The sequence below is a fragment of the Drosophila bipectinata genome, chromosome 3R, assembly GCF_030179905.1.
Source record: "Drosophila bipectinata strain 14024-0381.07 chromosome 3R, DbipHiC1v2, whole genome shotgun sequence".
NCBI lineage: Eukaryota > Metazoa > Arthropoda > Insecta > Diptera > Drosophilidae > Drosophila > Drosophila bipectinata.
In genome coordinates, this window is record NC_091739.1 from 4604862 (window position 1) to 4625126 (window position 20265).

General features: G+C 40.3%; 1 protein-coding gene across 4 annotated transcripts in view; it reads left to right on the top strand.

The window, feature by feature from the left end:
* The window catches only part of Ptp99A (Protein tyrosine phosphatase 99A), a 114117-nt gene that overhangs the window by 36177 nt on the left and 57675 nt on the right, over nucleotides 1–20265 (top strand). For 3 of the 4 annotated variants that reach the window (XM_070281910.1, XM_070281911.1, XM_070281913.1), the window contains exons 3-7: nucleotides 2922–3091; nucleotides 5195–5321; nucleotides 5636–5759; nucleotides 16952–17133; nucleotides 19379–19566. In XM_070281910.1, coding sequence (XP_070138011.1) covers nucleotides 2922–3091; nucleotides 5195–5321; nucleotides 5636–5759; nucleotides 16952–17133; nucleotides 19379–19566 — 791 coding nt within the window. Of the gene's footprint in view, nucleotides 1–2921; nucleotides 3092–5194; nucleotides 5322–5635; nucleotides 5760–16951; nucleotides 17134–19378; nucleotides 19567–20265 lie in introns of those variants that run through there. The other variant, XM_070281912.1, reaches the window with a different exon arrangement.

The following is a 20265-nucleotide window of genomic DNA, read 5'->3' on the forward strand; positions in this document are numbered from 1 at the left end:
TTCAATGTTCCCTTTGAACTTTCAACTCAAGTGGCTGCTGCCTGCCGTGCAGTTAAACCGTTGGTTGCGATTTTCCCCTCGATCCGCTCGGAAAATTGCATCCAAATGGTTTCCAAATAGATGCACTCCAAAGTGTACGCCATAAAAGGTTGCAACTTGTTGGTTGCACGCACCAAACCCAAAGTCCATTCAAAATGTATCCAAATGGGGTGGGGAGGGAAAGATGGGGGAGCGACAGACGACACCCGGAATGTGCTGAAATTGAAAGCCAAATGCGGCAAAGTTGTTGCCGATAGGGTTAACTGGCGACTGACTGCCAAATGGCACTTCCATTGACAACGTCTGAGTTGCACATTAAATGTTCTCCGTTTCGATGTAGCTGCATGCAAATGATCCTTCAATAGTTTCCAAGCAACAATAGCAGCAAATACTATACGGGGCGATGGGTTATTGTGTTGTCCAACTTTTCACTTCTGTAGTTGAGTTTCTCAACAGAGCTTTGGCCCTGCACCGAGAGTGTGTTTTTTTTTTCCAACAATTGACATGACAACGGGTCAGATGAGCTCCCAAGATCCCAGAACAAACAATCAGACGCAGCTAAGTGCTGTAATATTTGTAAAGCTGTCGAGTGGCACTGAGAATAAAATTTGTTACAAAAATAAAAAAATTAGGAACTACACCAACTACAGTTTACTACAATCCTGTTATAAATTCTTATTAAAAATTATACTTACTTTTGTGTGGAATTATTATCAATTTAATTATAAAATTTATTATCAGTGCATTTTTATTTTTCTGGTACTGGGTGGGTAAAAGTGTTTCAGTTGAAACTCCAAGCACTGAAGCATAAATTCAATATTTTCATCTTTCATGCGCTCTGGCGAGTTTTCCGCTCGGATTTCAATAGCAAAGGATCTTTTGCCATGACAGCCTGCCTGCCTGCACAATAAAGTCCAAGTCCAAGTCAACTGCCTGCCCTCCGTTGATTAGAATCAACATAAATAAAATTAATTGTTGCCGGGTGAGTTGGCCGGGGGTTGCATTCAATTTGATTATTAGCTCAATCCCGTCCCGATTCGGAAACCGAGGGGTGGTCGTCCGTTTCTGGTCTGACTACTTATTTCGATTTCGTCGTTGGCTAATTTTCCTGTGGTCTAGCGACCAATCCCTTGGGCACTCATTTGAATGGTACAAAATAATTATAATTTATTTACAGCGCCCGTCTGTCTGACCGTCTGTCTGACTGTCGCGTTGTTTTGCCCCTTAATTGCCAATGTCTACGTCTACTGGCCGTTGCGATTTCGGAAAGTCGTCAAAAATGGCGCTACCCCCATCGTAAATTGTGTGCAATTGTTTCCTGAGCTCGGGGCCGTTGCATCAGGAAATTAAACTGCGATTCGCCCTCTGTTTCTGACTGCTAGAACTCATCTGTATGCGTGTGGGCCAATATGCAAAAATCCCAGAACCTTTTTTGAATCCAACACTGAAGAAAATAGAACACAAAAGGGTATTATTGGAACTATAGAACCCGTGATGCATTTTCCATAGTGCATAATCAAGTTACCCATAAATTACACCAAAATCTGGACCAACTGCGAGAGGAAATTTTGCTCCCAAGCTAGGATCTGAAATTTAATTATGGCCAAAGCACAGACAACACGGCAATGAATCGATTACTTATATATAAACCAGTGATAGTTTTGTAGTCGTTTACGGGTAGCCGTGGCCTAAGTGGACAAAAGCTTCATTGATTTTGAAATAATCGCCCTTGCCCAGCGTCCAAAAATGGGAAAAAGCCAAAAACCGAGCTCCGAAAACCCAAAAACCATTTGCTCGATGGGGGACACTTGAAATGCAGTCGTTGTGGCAACCAGTTGAGTTGCAACTGGCAATGCCACTGCCACTGCCATTGCACCAGTGCCATCCATGGCTAATGGGTGGGTTTTTGGCATTGGTGGAGCGGCTGTTGTCATTGCTGGGTTTTCAGCATGATTTCTCAATTGCTGGCAAGTGCTGGCCCCAAAGTCAGATCCCGAACGAAAATCGAAAGCCTCATTTTTGCCTGGGAGCCTGGGAGGTCTTGGAGTAGTAGTTGGTGCTGCAGCTGGAGATGGAATTGGAATTGGAGTGGATGTCATGCCTGATGCTTATTACCAACACTTGGACGCTTTGGCAATTTATGCAGTGCAATGTGGTGCATCTGCAGCTGCCAAAGCTGCTTACGTTAAATCCCTGGAAAACTGCCCACAGGGCAATCGATTTGTTGTTTCTATAATTTTAATTGAAGGCCCCGTAGAAGAGTGAGTCGACTCCGGGTTTCTCGTAATTGCAATGCATTTTTGGCAATTTCCAAAACAAATATTGCTCGAAAGGATCGGAAGGTAAGCTTCTGATGCTTCTGCTTCTGCTGCTGCTCTGGCATGCATGAAACTAACCGGACTTGCAGGTGGGAGTGGCTCACCTGGGTTCGAGGTGACCGACTGGGAGCTGCATCGACCAAATACTTTAGTGCATAAAATTGCTTTCAACACTGCCACTGACATTAGGGGAGCGTTTTTGAGAGTGGTGGTGGAAGGGGCCACTGCTCCGTAAACATGTTATGTAATTAAAATGCCTTGCAGATATTTTGCCCAAACATTTTGCGGCTGCTTTTCGCTTTTGTGTGCCAAAAAATGTTCCTTTCCAAATAACTTGAGCTCCTCTTTTATGAGGATCCAAGCGGCTCCTCCTCATGTAGCCTGAACTTTCTCAATGGAATGCCCCAAATTCTGGCAAGCTTTCACCATTTTTCCGTCGGCTTACTTGATTTTCTTTTTTTTATTTCTCGTAACCTCTTTAGCCTCGTAACCTTGCACAGGAAGAAAAATATTGGAATAACATACACTTAGTTACTTACCATTACCTTTATTTATTTCTTACAGACGTCACAAATCTGGACTACGTTAAGGTGAATGCTGAGGCGGGCAAGAACGTGACCATTCCGTGTCCGGGGGTCAATGAGCACTCCTTGGTGGACACCCTGGTGTGGAAAACGGCTTCAACGACCATTGCACAGTTTGCCAATCGGATACCCCTGCTGCACAGTCCAAGGGTAAGTAAATAAATTAATTAATTTTAAAAATTCTTGGCGAGAAATATGGTTTTCTAGTTCTATCCCATTTTATATCGCATCATTTTTCGCCGTGCAATTTTCACTCAAAAACTACACCCTCGCGTCATATTAGAATTCATTTCAACACTTAGAGCTGCTCCCTTTGGACGGGCGATCCGAGGGCCTGTGATATATATGGCCCATTCTTCGCGCAAAAACGAAGCTGTTAAAATAATTGATAGCCGGTTGCCGGGCGGCTGTTTGAACTTTGCCCTCCGCCGCCGACAATGGCGATGACTACAAGAAAGTGCAGCGAAAGCCCCGACAACTAAGTGGCCATCAATGTTGGGCCCAGAGAGGGCTGCAGCCGGAAGGGTTCAGGGTGCAGAGTGCAGCCGGCACGGCTAATATATTTTAAATGTTTGATAGTTGCACTAAAACAAAAGCGACACGGCGCAAAAAAATGTTCAAGTGGCTGCCAGATGGCAGAGGGTAGGGGCCAGAAGTGATTGCAGTGGCCTTAAACGCACTCTGGGGGCCATTGAGGCGGCGCAAACAGAATGATGAAGTTGCCCCTTCGTTGGGAACAAGATGATTGAGAATCCTGAGAAGATTTCACTGATAAAAAAAAGAAACAAGGAATCGTGAAAAAATTTAAAGTAAATAGTTAGTCACTGGAATTTTGTTAATGTCCTCTGGACTTATAAATATTTGTATAATTTCCCCGAAAACCTTTAGTTTTCCTCAGTGTTTCCAGACTATTCTAGACCAGGAGAGAGTACTTCTAGCTAGCCAGCTATGTGTTAAATGGCAGACTGGGACACTTGAGCTGCAGCCAAAGTTGGTCCCAATCCGGCTTCAGAGCCCGGCTCGCATTTCTTTTGCCCCGAAGAAGTTTCCTCCAAGTGCGGCGGCTGCTTCCTTGGCCCGGCTATTATGTGTATTAAAAGTTTTTCACCTTGGCACAGTAGCTGCTTCATTTTATTACATCTGACACATGACCCCCACACACATCCCCATCCCAGACCAGACCCCTGTTGAGCTATTAACTTTTGTTTTATGACCGAGGCTAGAAATGATTCATGTTTGCACAATCCAAGCAGACTAAGGAGATCCACTTGCCCATAGGACTTGGAGGGATTTGCCTCTACAAGCTCTCCTTTTATTTTTTTTCGGTTGGTTCTCTGTGTTTTCCCCCAAAAATGCTCCCCTTTATCCTCGCTGTGTTTTCGGTCTGCTGGGCAAGGCACTCGGTCATGTAAGGAGTCAAAAGGGCAATGAATGTAATTAGAGTTTACTAGAACATAGAATTGCAAATTAAAAATTCCACATGCGAATATTCTCGAAAATATTCTCGGAGCAATGTCTAATAATGAGCAGAATGCATTCGGCTGGCACAATATAGAGAAACTAAAGCTGATTCCATTGAAACTTATAATTTGAGGGCATGTATGCAGTGAAAGATACAAAAATAAATAACAGGGTCAGGCATGTGGAGATAACCCAGATACCTTGGCTGCTGCCCGAAGATGGATTGACTGCTATGCACTAGAATTAATGTAATTTCCCATTCGAAACAAACACGGACTGTTGCCATAAATTCACTCGAAATATATTCACAGGATCTAGCAATCTGTGATGAGAATCCCAACCACACGACAGGACAAGGTGCATACATTTGTACTTGCATCTGTGTATTAGGTTTATTTTCTGCTTCAAAGTAATTTCAAAATTTTCAGCAAATCCGAACATAAAAACAAGCATCCAATCTTAGTTAAATTTACTGGCACTTAGTCAACGGAACGTGTAGGAAAGATAGTTTAATTATGAGTAGGGGAAGTGGAGTTGTGGCCAAAACAAATTTGCCTGAGATACTGGACAAAGTTTTAGGCTGAGGTCGATGACAGGCAGTGCATTTTCTTGTTGGTTTCCAGGAAGGATGAGCCGTCCGTCCTATAGTATATACGAATCTTTTTATTTAAAAGTTTGTCATGGCCAAAGTGGAAACTCGTGTAGCTATTATCCAAGCGTCTGGCTCTGGAATACTTCGATTTTTGGATCATGAAACAAAAGTTCTAATTAACTTCCCTAATTTCATTTTAGATACAACTTTTATCGGATAACTTTGGACTGCAATTCTCGCCCTCCTTGGCGAGTGATACAGCGGAATATATATGTCTGGTGAACGATCGTCACATACCGGAGGCCATTGTCGACTTGCTAGTTCAAGGTTGGTATCTCTCTTATTTCTGTTGTATTTTTTGCTTTCGCGCTGAAACCCTTAACTACTTTAATGATTTTTCCGGTTTACTTGACCAACATCCTTGGCCCCGAGATTTAATTTCGCGATATGTCTTCCTTAACTGATGCCTTGCTTTTTATTTTCCTTCGATTTCTCACTTGTGTTTCCATTGTTGCCGCTCCTCGCGTTGGAGCTCGCATTCCCACTCGCCTTGATATGATTTCCATTTGCATTTCACTGATAGCTGGTGGCCTTTTTATCCTTCCCCGCTCTCATACTCTGGATTTCTTTTCTTTTCGCAGATGTGCCCGATCCGCCGGAGCGACCATTGTTGATAAGTTTCACATCACGCTCGGTGAACTTATCCTGGGCGCATTCTCAGCACCCGCGGAATGCGCCCGTCACGCATTTTATTATTGAAACGCGGTAAGTGTTGCCATGAGGGGAATGCAGGTTCGGGTTACTGAGTTGGACTGAGATAGTTTTCAGTAACAACTGTAGTGTGTGGATTTCCAATTGGGCATCCATGATACAGAAAACATAGAAATTAAGATATTTTGAAAAGCTTATTGTGTTGTATCTATTATTCTCCGGTCACCTTGGATAAGCGAACGAAAATATCACGCGATTCTTATCTATTGGTTTTTGCATATCGAGATAATACATAGTGCAGCATCAGTTATGTGAAAGCTTTTGAGAGCTTTTTATTCTAGCATAGTTAGGGCTAGATTTGCATAGGGAAGCTTAGACACTAACTTGCATACGCTTAAGCGATAAGGCTGCATTATTAAGCCTATATTTAAACTCGTTTTTATTATAATCAAAATCTATGGAAGAATTTATTAAATCCCAGCGGGATTAGCTGTGGATATCAGTGAATAGTGATTGAGTGATTTTAAGCCAGGTATGTTTTTAAGTTAGTACAGTGCAGTTTTCTTTAAAGAATTATTTTCCCCAGTGCCACGTGCCAGTGCGGCTAGTACCGAGTTATGCAATCGGCTAGCAAGGAGTTACATAATTGACTAGTACGACATTATTTAATCGTCTAGTCTAATTAAGGAATTCAGCGACATTGACCGGAATTAATTCCGATCAAATCGGATGGAATTATTTCCATTAAATTTTGGATGACTACACGGAGAGAAAACTCCAGCGAATATGTGGTTACGGTCGTATCAGCAGCAGTGAATTTTTATATATATATTGGCCCGCTTAAATATTCAAAGCTTTGCAGTTTATATTTTGCTTATTTTGATATGGAGTTTTCACGAAAGAAAATGTCCCTCCCACTTATTATTTTTAATTTTAATTTTGCAAATTATTTAATGATTTAAATTCAGATAATTAGCATTTACATTTTCTTGATTAATTTTAATATGAATAAATATAAATTTATATATATATAAGTCACGATGAATTTAAAAGAATAATATTTGGAATTTAATTTACGTACGAACTTTGCGATAATATTCGAGCATGGCCAAGCAAATTTATTGTATTATTTATTATTAATTATTTTTATAAACACCTATAGCATTCCTGTCCTTGAGCTCAACGGCGGTGAACTTCGGTAAGTGAATACCACTGAAAGAAATTACTCAGTCTTTTGATTTATACCTTAAATTTATGAGCCATGAATCTTGAATCATTGGAATATTTATCCTCGCAAATTTATTAATTCTTAATATTTAATCTAAAATGTAGCTAAATTTAATTCTTGAATTTATCCTAATAATATTAATTTTTCTTATATATATATATATATCTAAATTTAAACATGAATGATAACGAAATGAATTGTTATAGATTTTAAGGCGATATTATTTTATTTAAATAGAAAACCCTAATTTGTAAAATGAATCAATTTTATAAGACTATTTATTTGAATATTTTGAACTTCATGAGGGCTTAAGGCTCTAACCGTTCCGCCGCCGAACCCCTAAATAGCCATGCTGGAACCACAATAGGTATCACATAGAATTGTGATATGGGGCGAATCAAACGTCGTAGATCTCGCCAAGGTCGGGTGGGTTAAGACTAGGGTATAATGAACATCTAATTACCCTACAACTGATCGAAATCACTCTCTCTCTCTTCTGAAGCTATTTGTATTTTAGGGGATTTGTTTCTGTTTTCGGATTTGATTATAAAGTAAAATCATCCGGGTTTCTTCTTGAATTTTCGAGCTAGTGCACTTAATTTATTTTGATGATGTGTAGTATGGATACGTGAAAAAGAACCTCCCCCATCCGTCGAGCTAAGTCTAAGACCACAAGAAGTGCACGCCCTTCACTACCATCCATACGTCCCTAAGGTATATCCTATGGACCTTGCAGAACACCTTGCATCTTGGTTCTGTTTTTGAACTCACAGTACCCACACATTACAAAATTGGCGCCCAACGTCAGGGGCCTGATTAGAGTTTTAGCTTTAGAAGGTTATTAACTAGTCAGATTCCTTTTATTTTTTTTTTTTGTCTTTCGTGGAACTGCAAGAAGTTAGAGTTTTTTTTGGCATCTTGACCCGTCAGACATTAATATATCGAAGTAGTATTTTTTTTCTCGTAATACCTATGAAGTCTGTTTAACTTGGAGGGCAATGGAATCCACAAGCGGTTCGTCTCTCGGAATTGCGATTGCAGTTCAGCAGATTGGACTGATCGACCAGAGCGACTGCTGTGCATAACCAGACCTCACCATGCTTTATAATTTCAGACGTATCAGGTCCGTATAATAAATCCTGGTTAGGAACTGCAAGACGCTGGAGGAATTTTAGCTCTTGACCAACCGGATGTACATTTTATCGGAAGTATACGAGTCAGTAATTTAATAGTGTATCCCCAAATAGAATCAGAGAAAGAGAGATTTTATTTTATCAGTTTTTTGTTCCAGCACACTTCGGATTCCCGAAGAGCTATATAGGAGTTTTGGTGGCGGACTAAATTTGTTTTTTTAATTTTGATTTGATTTGATTTTGATTTTTGTTGATTTTTGATATTTTTTATTATTATATTTATAATTTTACATTTTTTCTTTTGATCAATTTGATCATTTGTGTATCGGAAAGATAATATAGTATTTCACCATGGCAGTGAGACACAGTTTAGAGAATCCAGCTGAAAGCGTAGGAGAGCAGGAATTTATTTGTTCCATTTGTTGTGAACCTGTGACATTGAATGAGATGTTGGCAACGACTCCTTGTAATCATAAATTTCATTACAGCTGTTTAATGCCACTTTTACAAGCAAAGTCAATTTGTCCCGTTTGCAATAGTAGTTGCTCGGTTAACCGGCTTTCTCTTGCAAACAATAATTTAATGATTGAATTGAACGAGGCAGAAACCGTAGGAGAAACTATAGATCCTAGCGTTGAACCATCCAGAGGTAATCCCAGTACCAGAGGGAAAGGTGCTATACCAAAAAGAGGGGTACAGACAAGGTCAATGCAACGTAAAGGACAACTCCTTGAGGTTGATAACGATCGAGAAGTGTTAGGCAGAACCGAAATAACCGATCTAGTACAATCTTGTATACAAGCTCAACAAAACAGCATGTTACAGAATATTTCCCAGATTATAAACGCATCAATAGAGCAAGCTTTAAAAGTCAAAATGACTTCTCTTAATATCGAGTCAAGGGATCAGGACACAAGGTCACCCAGCGTTCCCCAATGCTTTAATGAATACCAATCTCAACTACCACCTATGCGCAGAAATATCAGTCATATCAGTGAGACATCGGTTGGAAACTCTAGAGCTTCGAGTATCTCCCCTGAAAAAGTCGCAAGCATTATACAAGGCTGGCGCATTAAATTCGATGGTGCTCGAAACGGCATGCAAGTCGAAGACTTTTTATATCGTATTCGCTCCCTTACAGTACAAAACTTAGGAGGCGATTACCAACTTTTGTGTGATCATTTGTACTTGTTGTTCGCGGGAAAGGCGAATGAATGGTTTTGGAAGTTTCATCGTTCTTGTGAAAATTTCACTTGGAAAACCTTCCAGCAAGAATTTAGAGAAAAGTTCCAGGAAGTAGACTCCGACATGGACATTTGGGACATGATCAATGCTAGACGGCAATTAGAACAGGAACCATTCGAAGAATACCAGTTCGCTGTAGAAACTTTGTTAGGAAGACTCAAGGTTCCCATTTCGGAACAATCCACCATACGAATTCTTATTCGAAATGCTAAGAACTCGTTACGTTACGAATTGATGCATTTAGGTATTAATACTCTTGCTAGATTACGCGAAGAGATCCGTACTCACGAGCAATTTCAGAAGCATGTCAAGACGCAGTCAATGAAACCGAAGTTATCAAATCGCTCCGTTTCGGAATTATATTCCATGTCAGAAGAGCAAGTAGAAATGGAAGTAGACGAAATCCACAGGAGGAAGATGGTTTGCTGGAATTGTCAGAATCCAGGACATCGGTTCGATGATTGTATGGAAGTCCGATCAGTATTTTGTTATGGTTGCGGAGCTAAAGATGTCTATAAACCAAAATGCTCTCGTTGTAACCCGACGGAAAACCGCCAGAGGGATGCGCAGAACACCACCAATCTGACGCATCCTTACAATCCAAACTACTAGTTAAAGAAGCTTATTCTCAAACGGAATACTCAACACCTATTCCCAAGAATAATAACGTTGAAGAAGCGCAAGAGAAACTGAACGCAGCTACCGAGCGAAACCCATTCGCACCTCTACACATTAGATGGAATAGGTATAATGCAGCAAAGTGTCGCATATTCGGATACGAAAATTCGACGCCCAAACGAAAACAAAAACGCTCGACCGCTCGTTTAAAATCATTTTGGAGAAATATAACCAATATCAGGAGAAAGTTAGTTTCCTCTATACTTGGTAACTCTGATGATAGGCTATATACAGACATCATTGTAGGAGAGAAGAATTATGTTGCATTGCTAGATTCGGGAGCATCCGTAAGTTGTTTAGGTGGAAACGCGGCTACCGAAATTATGAGCAATCACAAACTTAAGAAATGTTCGGGAAATATTCGAACGGCTAATAATAATAAATGTCCCGTGGTAGGAAAATATGTGACTAACATTTCTTATCGTGGCGAAACAAAGCCTATTGAATTCTACGTTATCCCAACATTAACCCAGGACGTTTATTTAGGAATTGATTTCTGGAAATCTTTTAAGTTGGTCCCTAGCCTGAGCAGTCCCAAGATTTTCAGTTCCTTAATATGAATTGGTAATGAGGTAGGAAAAATATAAGGAACTTATCATTTAAAGGACATACAAGTAGTAAAATAAAAATAGTTTCTTTTTGGTTAATATTAGTAATTTCAGTTAATGACCCCTGCGAATAAGATTTTTGTGGCATTAACTGTGGTGTAGTGTGTGGATTTCCAATTGGGCATCCATGATACAGAAAACATAGAAATTAAGATATTTTGAAAAGCTTATTGTGTTGTATCTATTATTCTCCGGTCACCTTGGATAAGCGAACGAAAATATCACGCGATTCTTATCTATTGGTTTTTGCATATCGAGATAATACATAGTGCAGCATCAGTTATGTGAAAGCTTTTGAGAGCTTTTTATTCTAGCATAGTTAGGGCTAGATTTGCATAGGGAAGCTTAGACACTAACTTGCATACGCTTAAGCGATAAGGCTGCATTATTAAGCCTATATTTAAACTCGTTTTTATTATAATCAAAATCTATGGAAGAATTTATTAAATCCCAGCGGGATTAGCTGTGGATATCAGTGAATAGTGATTGAGTGATTTTAAGCCAGGTATGTTTTTAAGTTAGTACAGTGCAGTTTTCTTTAAAGAATTATTTTCCCCAGTGCCACGTGCCAGTGCGGCTAGTACCGAGTTATGCAATCGGCTAGCAAGGAGTTACATAATTGACTAGTACGACATTATTTAATCGTCTAGTCTAATTAAGGAATTCAGCGACATTGACCGGAATTAATTCCGATCAAATCGGATGGAATTATTTCCATTAAATTTTGGATGACTACACGGAGAGAAAACTCCAGCGAATATGTGGTTACGGTCGTATCAGCAGCAGTGAATTTTTATATATATATTGGCCCGCTTAAATATTCAAAGCTTTGCAGTTTATATTTTGCTTATTTTGATATGGAGTTTTCACGAAAGAAAATGTCCCTCCCACTTATTATTTTTAATTTTAATTTTGCAAATTATTTAATGATTTAAATTCAGATAATTAGCATTTACATTTTCTTGATTAATTTTAATATGAATAAATATAAATTTATATATATATAAGTCACGATGAATTTAAAAGAATAATATTTGGAATTTAATTTACGTACGAACTTTGCGATAATATTCGAGCATGGCCAAGCAAATTTATTGTATTATTTATTATTAATTATTTTTATAAACACCTATAGCATTCCTGTCCTTGAGCTCAACGGCGGTGAACTTCGGTAAGTGAATACCACTGAAAGAAATTACTCAGTCTTTTGATTTATACCTTAAATTTATGAGCCATGAATCTTGAATCATTGGAATATTTATCCTCGCAAATTTATTAATTCTTAATATTTAATCTAAAATGTAGCTAAATTTAATTCTTGAATTTATCCTAATAATATTAATTTTTCTTATATATATATATATATCTAAATTTAAACATGAATGATAACGAAATGAATTGTTATAGATTTTAAGGCGATATTATTTTATTTAAATAGAAAACCCTAATTTGTAAAATGAATCAATTTTATAAGACTATTTATTTGAATATTTTGAACTTCATGAGGGCTTAAGGCTCTAACCGTTCCGCCGCCGAACCCCTAAATAGCCATGCTGGAACCACAATAGGTATCACATAGAATTGTGATATGGGGCGAATCAAACGTCGTAGATCTCGCCAAGGTCGGGTGGGTTAAGACTAGGGTATAATGGACATCTAATTACCCTGCAACTGATCGAAATCACTCTCTCTCTCCTCTGAAGATATTTGCATTTTAGGGGATTATTTGTTTCTGTTTTCGGATTTGATTATAAAGTAAAATCATCCGGGTTTCTTCTTGAATTTTCGAGCTAGTGCACTTAATTTATTTTGATGATGTGTAGTATGGATACGTGAAAAAGAACCTCCCCCATCCGTCGAGCTAAGTCTAAGACCACAAGAAGTGCACGCCCTTCACTACCATCCATACGTCCCTAAGGTATATCCTATGGACCTTGCAGAACACCTTGCATCTTGGTTCTGTTTTTGAACTCACAGTACCCACACATTACACAACATGAGTGATGCCAACCGATCAGCATTTAATTCCCTAGAATAATTAAAGTTATAGCTTTTGAAAGTAAAACCAAACAAGTAATAAATTCTGATAAGATATATTTAAAGAATATTAATTTAAACATTAAGGTGAAAAATAATACACTTTTAGCCAAAAACTAGCTAGGTGGCCAGGCTTCCAGAATGTTTTAAGCTGATGAAGTCCCAATGGATGGGTGGCTAGAGGTGGGCGGATGCTTATGCCAAATAGGGGGTGGCAGAGGGCGAAGGACGCTTAAGAGCTGTCTGTGGCGATGATGGACGCACGGGGCATGATTGACACATGCAAAGGAGCTTTGCCAATGGATGCAACCCACCCTGTTGCCCTAATGAATTAGCGCCTCTAACATGCACTGCACATCTTTGTAATTATGCCGCCCATCCCCACCAGTTGGCCACGTCCACAGATATTTTCACTTTTTTCACTTAAACTATAGATACAGTTTTATTGCATTTAAGTAAATTAAAGTTCAAAATCAATATTACATTGTATTAATACCTGAGGAGGATGGAACGCTGGACTATGAAAGTAAAAATTACTGTTCAATCTCAGGCCACATATCCTGGCCCACGAGTCCGGTAGTCCTTTAATTAATATGTAAAAGGACGACGCCGATATGCATGACTACGGGGGATACGCACTTCACTTGTGCTCCATTTAAATAGAAAAGAAAACACTGGTGGGCGCATAAAGCCATCTGGGCATCAGTGTGTGGGCGGGTGTGCGGCGTTCCGGGTTAAGTCAAGCTCACACACACAGCCTGTACCCACAGTATACACCCATATATGGGCGGCTATTTTCCGAATAACTTGAACTCAATGCGGGGAATGAAATAAAAAAAGCGAACGCCGCCCGCCACCAACGCACTACAAAGGCCAAGCGAAAATGTGAAGAAAAAAATACCAAAAAGCGAAACTTTTTCAATAAATTTCCATCAACTGCAGCGGCAGCATCAGAGCTGCTGTTCTGCAGGGGGGTGATGGGCGGTGGGGCTACCAGTGGGCGTGTCCTCGACAAGACACTGGGTCCACGGCACAATCGATGACAGCCAACTGGAAAGCAGAGCCTGCGGTGCATTTATGCAAAATAAGAAATAACTGCACCCATGCAAACACTGAAGGAAATGTGAACACGCGCCGTCGCCTGCCAAGTGTACGTACACTCGAAAAAAATGTCTTGTAAATACCAGGAACGTTTCAATTATTCAAAATACCAACATCTCTTCTTATTAATCCAGTTTTTAAATGGTTCTTTTGATTTATTATAATAGATAGTTCTTATTGTTTATAGAAATTAATTTTATTGTTTTTAGCTTTCTATTCAAAATACCAACATCTCTTCTTATTAATCCAGTTTTTAAATGGTTCTTTTGATTTATTATAATAGATAGTTCTTATTGTTTATAGAAATTAATTTTATTGTTTTTAGCTTTCTACGATCTTTACTTTTTGTCAAATTCGGAAAAACATTTCAAGCAAAAACCTATGAAGCACTTTTTTTGCGAGTGCAGGGAACAGCTTATACGCGGTGTAGCATACTTTTTTGGGCAGCGCGTACACAAAATGAAGCCGCCCCATCTCCATCTCGATCTCCGTATCCAGCGACGTGGAGCTACAGACTGCATTTTATGTAAATTCCCACCGACAAGGGAAAGGGTCGAGTTCTTGATGCTGTCCCAATACTGCACCACACTTTCCCCCCCTTCGTCATGCAACAGGAGCACCAGAAGCAACGCCTCTTATTTACATTTACGCTTGATTCGGTTTATTTGCGCATATGCAGAGGGGGGTTGAGTGGGTGGTGGTTCAATATGCACATAGGGCTCCCATCGAAATTGAAAGACGTCAAAGATGATGATGACGATGGCAATGGCGACATGCTTACGCTGGATTTTGGCTGGCTCCCTGGCAATTGAAATGGGTTGAGTTGCCCGGCCAAGCGTTAAGTCTATCCATAAATTGCTGCCCCTCAACTGTTGCACACACACGTCCTGCAGACGAAGGCACAGGGCAGGCAGGATAATGTCATCAGTTCGAGGATACGCGTATGTGTGTGCATATCGATGTTTTGTATTTCGAATATTCCACTGGCATAACTTTCGGTCAACCGAAAACTGGGGCAAACTTTGCGGCTTGCCACTCCACAACTGACATGTTTATCAACTGCTGCGAGAACTGCATTTCGATTTCAATCCTGCTGATGAAGTGCAACCAAAGTATAATGGTCGGAGGATAAATATTCCGCATGGCATTAACTGTTGCCCGCTGTTTATTCAAATATTGTATCTATTGAAAAAATTCACTGGCCAGAATTTTAGCGTTTATTCAGTTTCAGTAATTAATTCCAGTGCTTATGAAAATATTTTCATAGCAAGTAAGTTTTTGTTTACTTACAGAATTATTTCCCAATATCAATTAAATGCGATAATTAACTTGTGAAAGTAAATCAAAATAATAGTCAGTTGAAGTTAGTTTATTATTTTTTAAAACCCAAAAGAACCAAAATTGAATGGGGCTGCTTGAAAAAATGTGACCCTTGAAATTCATGTCTCATCTGCCTGACGACTATTTGTCCATTATCTTTAAGGAGTAGGGCCACAAGTAAATTTTCCTGTTTCAACAACTCGTGTGTGAACTTTGGCCCTTAGCCCTCGGCCTGATAGATGCGATACCCTGGCAAAACAAACACAGGCGAATACACAGATGCATAAATAACTCTTATTCATTTATTTAATATGGAAAAAAGCAGGCAAGCAAACAGTTTTAAAGCAGCTTACCAAGGGAAAAAACGGCGCCGGCCATAACTACAAAGCCAACATGCAAAAAGCATCCAATACATGTCCGTGGAAAGGCCGCAAATTTATTTGCCATTGTGGTTACTTTGCCCGTGCTGGCCCAGAATCTTTCCCCCCGTGTGTGTTTCCTTTTTTAATTCCTGGCATCGAGGACCAGTACGTTTTTCTTATGGTTTTCATACTGCGATACATGATGGGCGGGCGTTTGCTGCCATGCTTCATAAAGTCGCCAAACAATTTTTTTACTCACTGGCTGTGCATATTGCATACACTTTCAATGCAGCGTGTCCTGGAAAAGAGTCCCCAATTCCCCGGTCCACACAAACATACATATATTCACTAAATGCCCACTGCCAAGGAAAACAGATGGGCTCCACTCAGCACGGAAGCTGCTCGCTCGCATTTATTAATTTTAATCATTTTTTTGACACAATTTCCGTCCTTTATATTTTTTGGAGTGGGGTAGAGGTACTTCCATTTATTGGTTGGCGCCATTCATAAAATGTCCAACATTTTTCATCGGCTTGTATTTAAACAATTTTTAATCGCACCATAAAAGCGGTATAAGGGGTCAGTAGTCGCGCACTCATCGCCGTTTCCACTCGAATCAGTAATCCCCATTAAAATCAAACTTTAGAGACGGGGCGGCTCTACCGCAAAATTTATGCAGCCCCGAAAGCGAAATGTGCCAAAAAATATGCTAAAATTATGTGAGTTTAAACCAAAATTTACTACACTTTGAAATGTGCCATGAAAAATGTTCATTGTGCGAGCGGCTGCGAGTAATTTATATGCAGAGCAACAACAACAATATCGGCAGGATTCAAAATATTTCTTTTTTTTCGCTCCGGCTCGTAGGTGGGTGGACTCTATGTAAAATGGCGTGTGAGGGTGAGTCTGTGTGTGTCAGAAAGGCGCATAAATATTTTAGTGCCTATGCGCGGCACACATTTCATTCCCGGATCCCCAAAAGAACCACCCCACCCACAAGTGTCATGCAAATCCGCATCCGTTTTATATAAATTTTCATAATGCATTTTATGCCCATGGTTTATGTATATTGGGCACCGTCCCCGCACTCTCCTCAGCGAGATTGCAGCCGTAAAATATAGATATCTGAGAACATATAGATATATATATTATATTGTCCAATATGGGTGCACTTGTGTGCGCCAATTGAACTGGTAATTGCAATATAAATGCACAATAATGAAATGATTCGTTTATATAATTCGGTCGAATCAGACTGTTTTGTTTGGCCGCGTCTCGTTGACTCGATTAATTGAATCAATGAATTTTCCAAGCGAATGAGCCATCATTATACACTTAAAAGTAATGGGAAAACATTAAGATTTTATGGTATTTTGGGATATCGAAAATTCTATTTAAAATGGAAGGAATGCATGCAGAACCCCTTCCCCAACGTTACTAGCAATTTAATAAGACATTAATAATTTTCAACAAAACGTAATGGTAAATGTTTCTCCAAGTATACTAAAAGGAATGATTGATTTTCGTTTTGCAGAGAGGGCGAGGACGGGATTTGGGAGCAGCTGGCCCGGATCTACACCAAGACGAATGCCACATCATATCAGGTGACCGGACTGACGCCCTTCACCGTCTACAGCTTTCGCCTGTTGGCGGTCAACAAGCTGGGAATCAGTCCCCCCTCCAAGGAGTCCTACTACATTGTCACCCTGCGTGAGGGTGAGTTATCCTCCCACTTGTACACACAAAACACTTTATTATAGGCAGGATCATAAACTATTCGCGTAGGCTGCTCTCACCACACACGCATTACGTTTATATATCGTACCTATAGACTGTAGTGTGGAGCCAAGTTACGCGACACATGACATAACAATTTTTACAATCGCATTAATTTTTCATTTCAATTCCAACGACTTGGCCTGACTTTTAAGTGCCGTCAATGAAAAGTTGTCACTCCCAGGTTCCCCAGCTCCGCTCCACAACTGCCAGCAATTACGGCCTCATAAACCCGGAGTCTCCTCACGTTGTATACGTTTAATTATTTTTCCGCTGACGGTAGGCCCTGCCAAGCCCGGCCCGGCTCGGCCAGGTGTGTCGTCATTTTATGATGCTCACCTGCCTGGGAGGCTCCTTCTGCATCCAACTTCCTTTTCCTGGCAATGACATTAAATTTGTCCACCCGCAGCTTGAAAGGAAACGCCATTGTAGGCGTACAAGTTCATAGGGAAAATGTAGACACTACATTACCACGCTCAAAATTTATTTTTTTATTAAAAAATTTTTTTTTTTAATAATGCCTTTATTGCCTTGAAGGTTTTGTTAAATCATTCAAAACAATATACAACTGCTACAAATATAATATGACACATTTATTTAATGCTACAAAAAAGGAATTATTTCTTTTATTTTCAAGCTATACAAGTTTATTTATTTTTTCAGAATAAAAAACCATTCAATTGAACGCAATTGTCTACGAGTTTTAAATGAATTTAAGCAAAAAACATACATTTTAGTGAAACTTTTCATTTCATTAACAAGCGGTGACAGATCCGAGGAACCTTTCCATTTAAAAAGTTAAAGTTGGATGTAATTATGTGCCTTGTCCTGCAGAATGCACTTCTTTGCCTCTGGATCCTTGACAGTTCATGTCGTTTGGCCGACATTTCACCTGCTGCCATTTCTGTTTCTGTTTCAGTTCCTGTTTCGGTTTTGGCTGCTGCCGCAGACAATGATTAATCGTATGACCGTGCGTGTCCCACATGCGTACATCCCATATCCATATCCATCCGCCCCTACATACTATAAATGGACTCCAAAAAGTCACAAAACTTTCCGTAGGCTTTAAGAGCGCGAGACACATTAATCAAAGTGAAAGTAGCAGCAACAGCAGCAGTGGCAGCAGCAGCGGCAACGGCGACAAGCTATTAGCAACACATTTGTCTTGCGGACATTGAAAATGACTTTGCCACCAGGCATTTTCGGTTTTGTGCGGTGTGAAATTCCATTTATGTTGCCGCACGCACAATGGAATGCGACCCGAAGCAGCCGAACCTGTGAAGCTGGCGAAGCTGCAACACATGCGGTTACAAATTAGTCAATAGTGCTGAGTCCCCCGCTCTTGAGCTCATTAAGGTCCTTTGCCTCATCGGCCCTCCTGGTGAGCCACGCATGTACATACATTCACTGCGGTCGCCGTCCAAGTTGCCAATTTGTATAAATTAGGCCTGCGGAAAGCATAAATTAACCAAACGGCAAGCCTACTCGGCAATAAGGCACATTGTTCTTGAATCTAAGCGGAGAAAAAGCGAAAACTTTTCAATTTTCAAAGCAAACTTTGGGTCGCAGCATCAATGTCAAGCCGAACGACACAAAATATCTTTTAATTTATTTATAAATTCATTAAAGTATGCAAGGCATTTTCAACCTCCATCCTCCACCCTCAGATTGTTGGCAAAGTGCCAGATCATCCTTAGCCAGGCTTACCTGCTACACTTTGGAATAATTCCTTTATCAAATTTACAACTCAAAGGCCTGGCTCATCCCAAATTAAGGACTCCGTCGCAGTATTTTTCGAGTGTACCTGAGCAACACACGCATCATTTAACTTGCGAGTAATGCTCGCAGACATGGCCAAAAATGGGAAATGGCTGGGCCAAATAGGCAAGAAGTCCACCACCGTTGGCTCAATCCACCAAGCTAAGCCCAGTTGCTATCCGAAAAGCGGCCGTGGCACTTGCAACTTATGTTGCGTGACAGTGACAACTTGACAATGCCACAGACAACGTTCCGCTTTACATGACAGGTCAGAGTTTCTCGGGGCGGAGGACGAACAAAACTTTTGCGCGGCGTTTTTAATTTCGAATTTTTGAGTTTTCGGAGTGGAACTTTTACCCAACCACCCTGGCAAAGTTTTCGGGCCTAACCCAATCTCATTCATTCATTTCGACTTAATCTCTTGCAGCTCCCACGGGCAAGCCCATTCCCACAACGGCCCACAACACGTCCTCCACCTCGGTTTACATCTCCTGGAAGCCCCCGCCTCCGGACACCATTCTGGGCGAGTTCCTGGGCTATCGAATCACATATCGACCGCGCGATCGGGACCCCAATGATACCAAGGAAATCTACATTCGGGATAATACGGTTGAGGTAAGTTTGCATATTCAAAAATATTCGTATTTAGTCGTACAGGCCAACGATAATTGAATTTCATGATTTCTGACACTTGGCCATATTGGAAATGCACTGCTGAGGTTAAAGTGCACTGGAAAAAATGTTTAAAATAAGAAAATCCTATGAAGGCATATTTAAAAGCTGTTATTCATATTTTTGCGTCTATAATCTATTCTTAAATTTAAATACCTAAATAAACTTTTTTTTGAATTTCAATAATATTTGACAGTGCAGCAATAGAGGGAAACATTTCATGTCCTGCCCTGCAGCGTCATTCAATTTCGCATTGGTTTCGGTTCGTGTCTGTCTGCCCTGCCACGTGCATATCATTTTCTATGCCACAAAAACTGGAGGACTTGCCACACCATTCCCTACACTGTGCCATGTTTGGGCTTTAAGTTTGTCTAAAAATATTTCTGGCGTGTCATTCGCTGGCTTAAAGTCACATCAGCGGCGTATTAAAAACTAATTTACACCTGGCCGAAAGTAAAACATTTCCCATGCACCTACACTCCAAAACACTCCAATCCTTACGCACATAGGGAAGCCTGAAACCAACACACAGACACACTTGGAGCAGGGTTACAAGTGTTTTTCGGTGGGCACCTGTCAAGGTGTTGCCGGGGGGCATACACCATATCTCGTTTGGGGGCACAATATCACTGGCAATTTGTT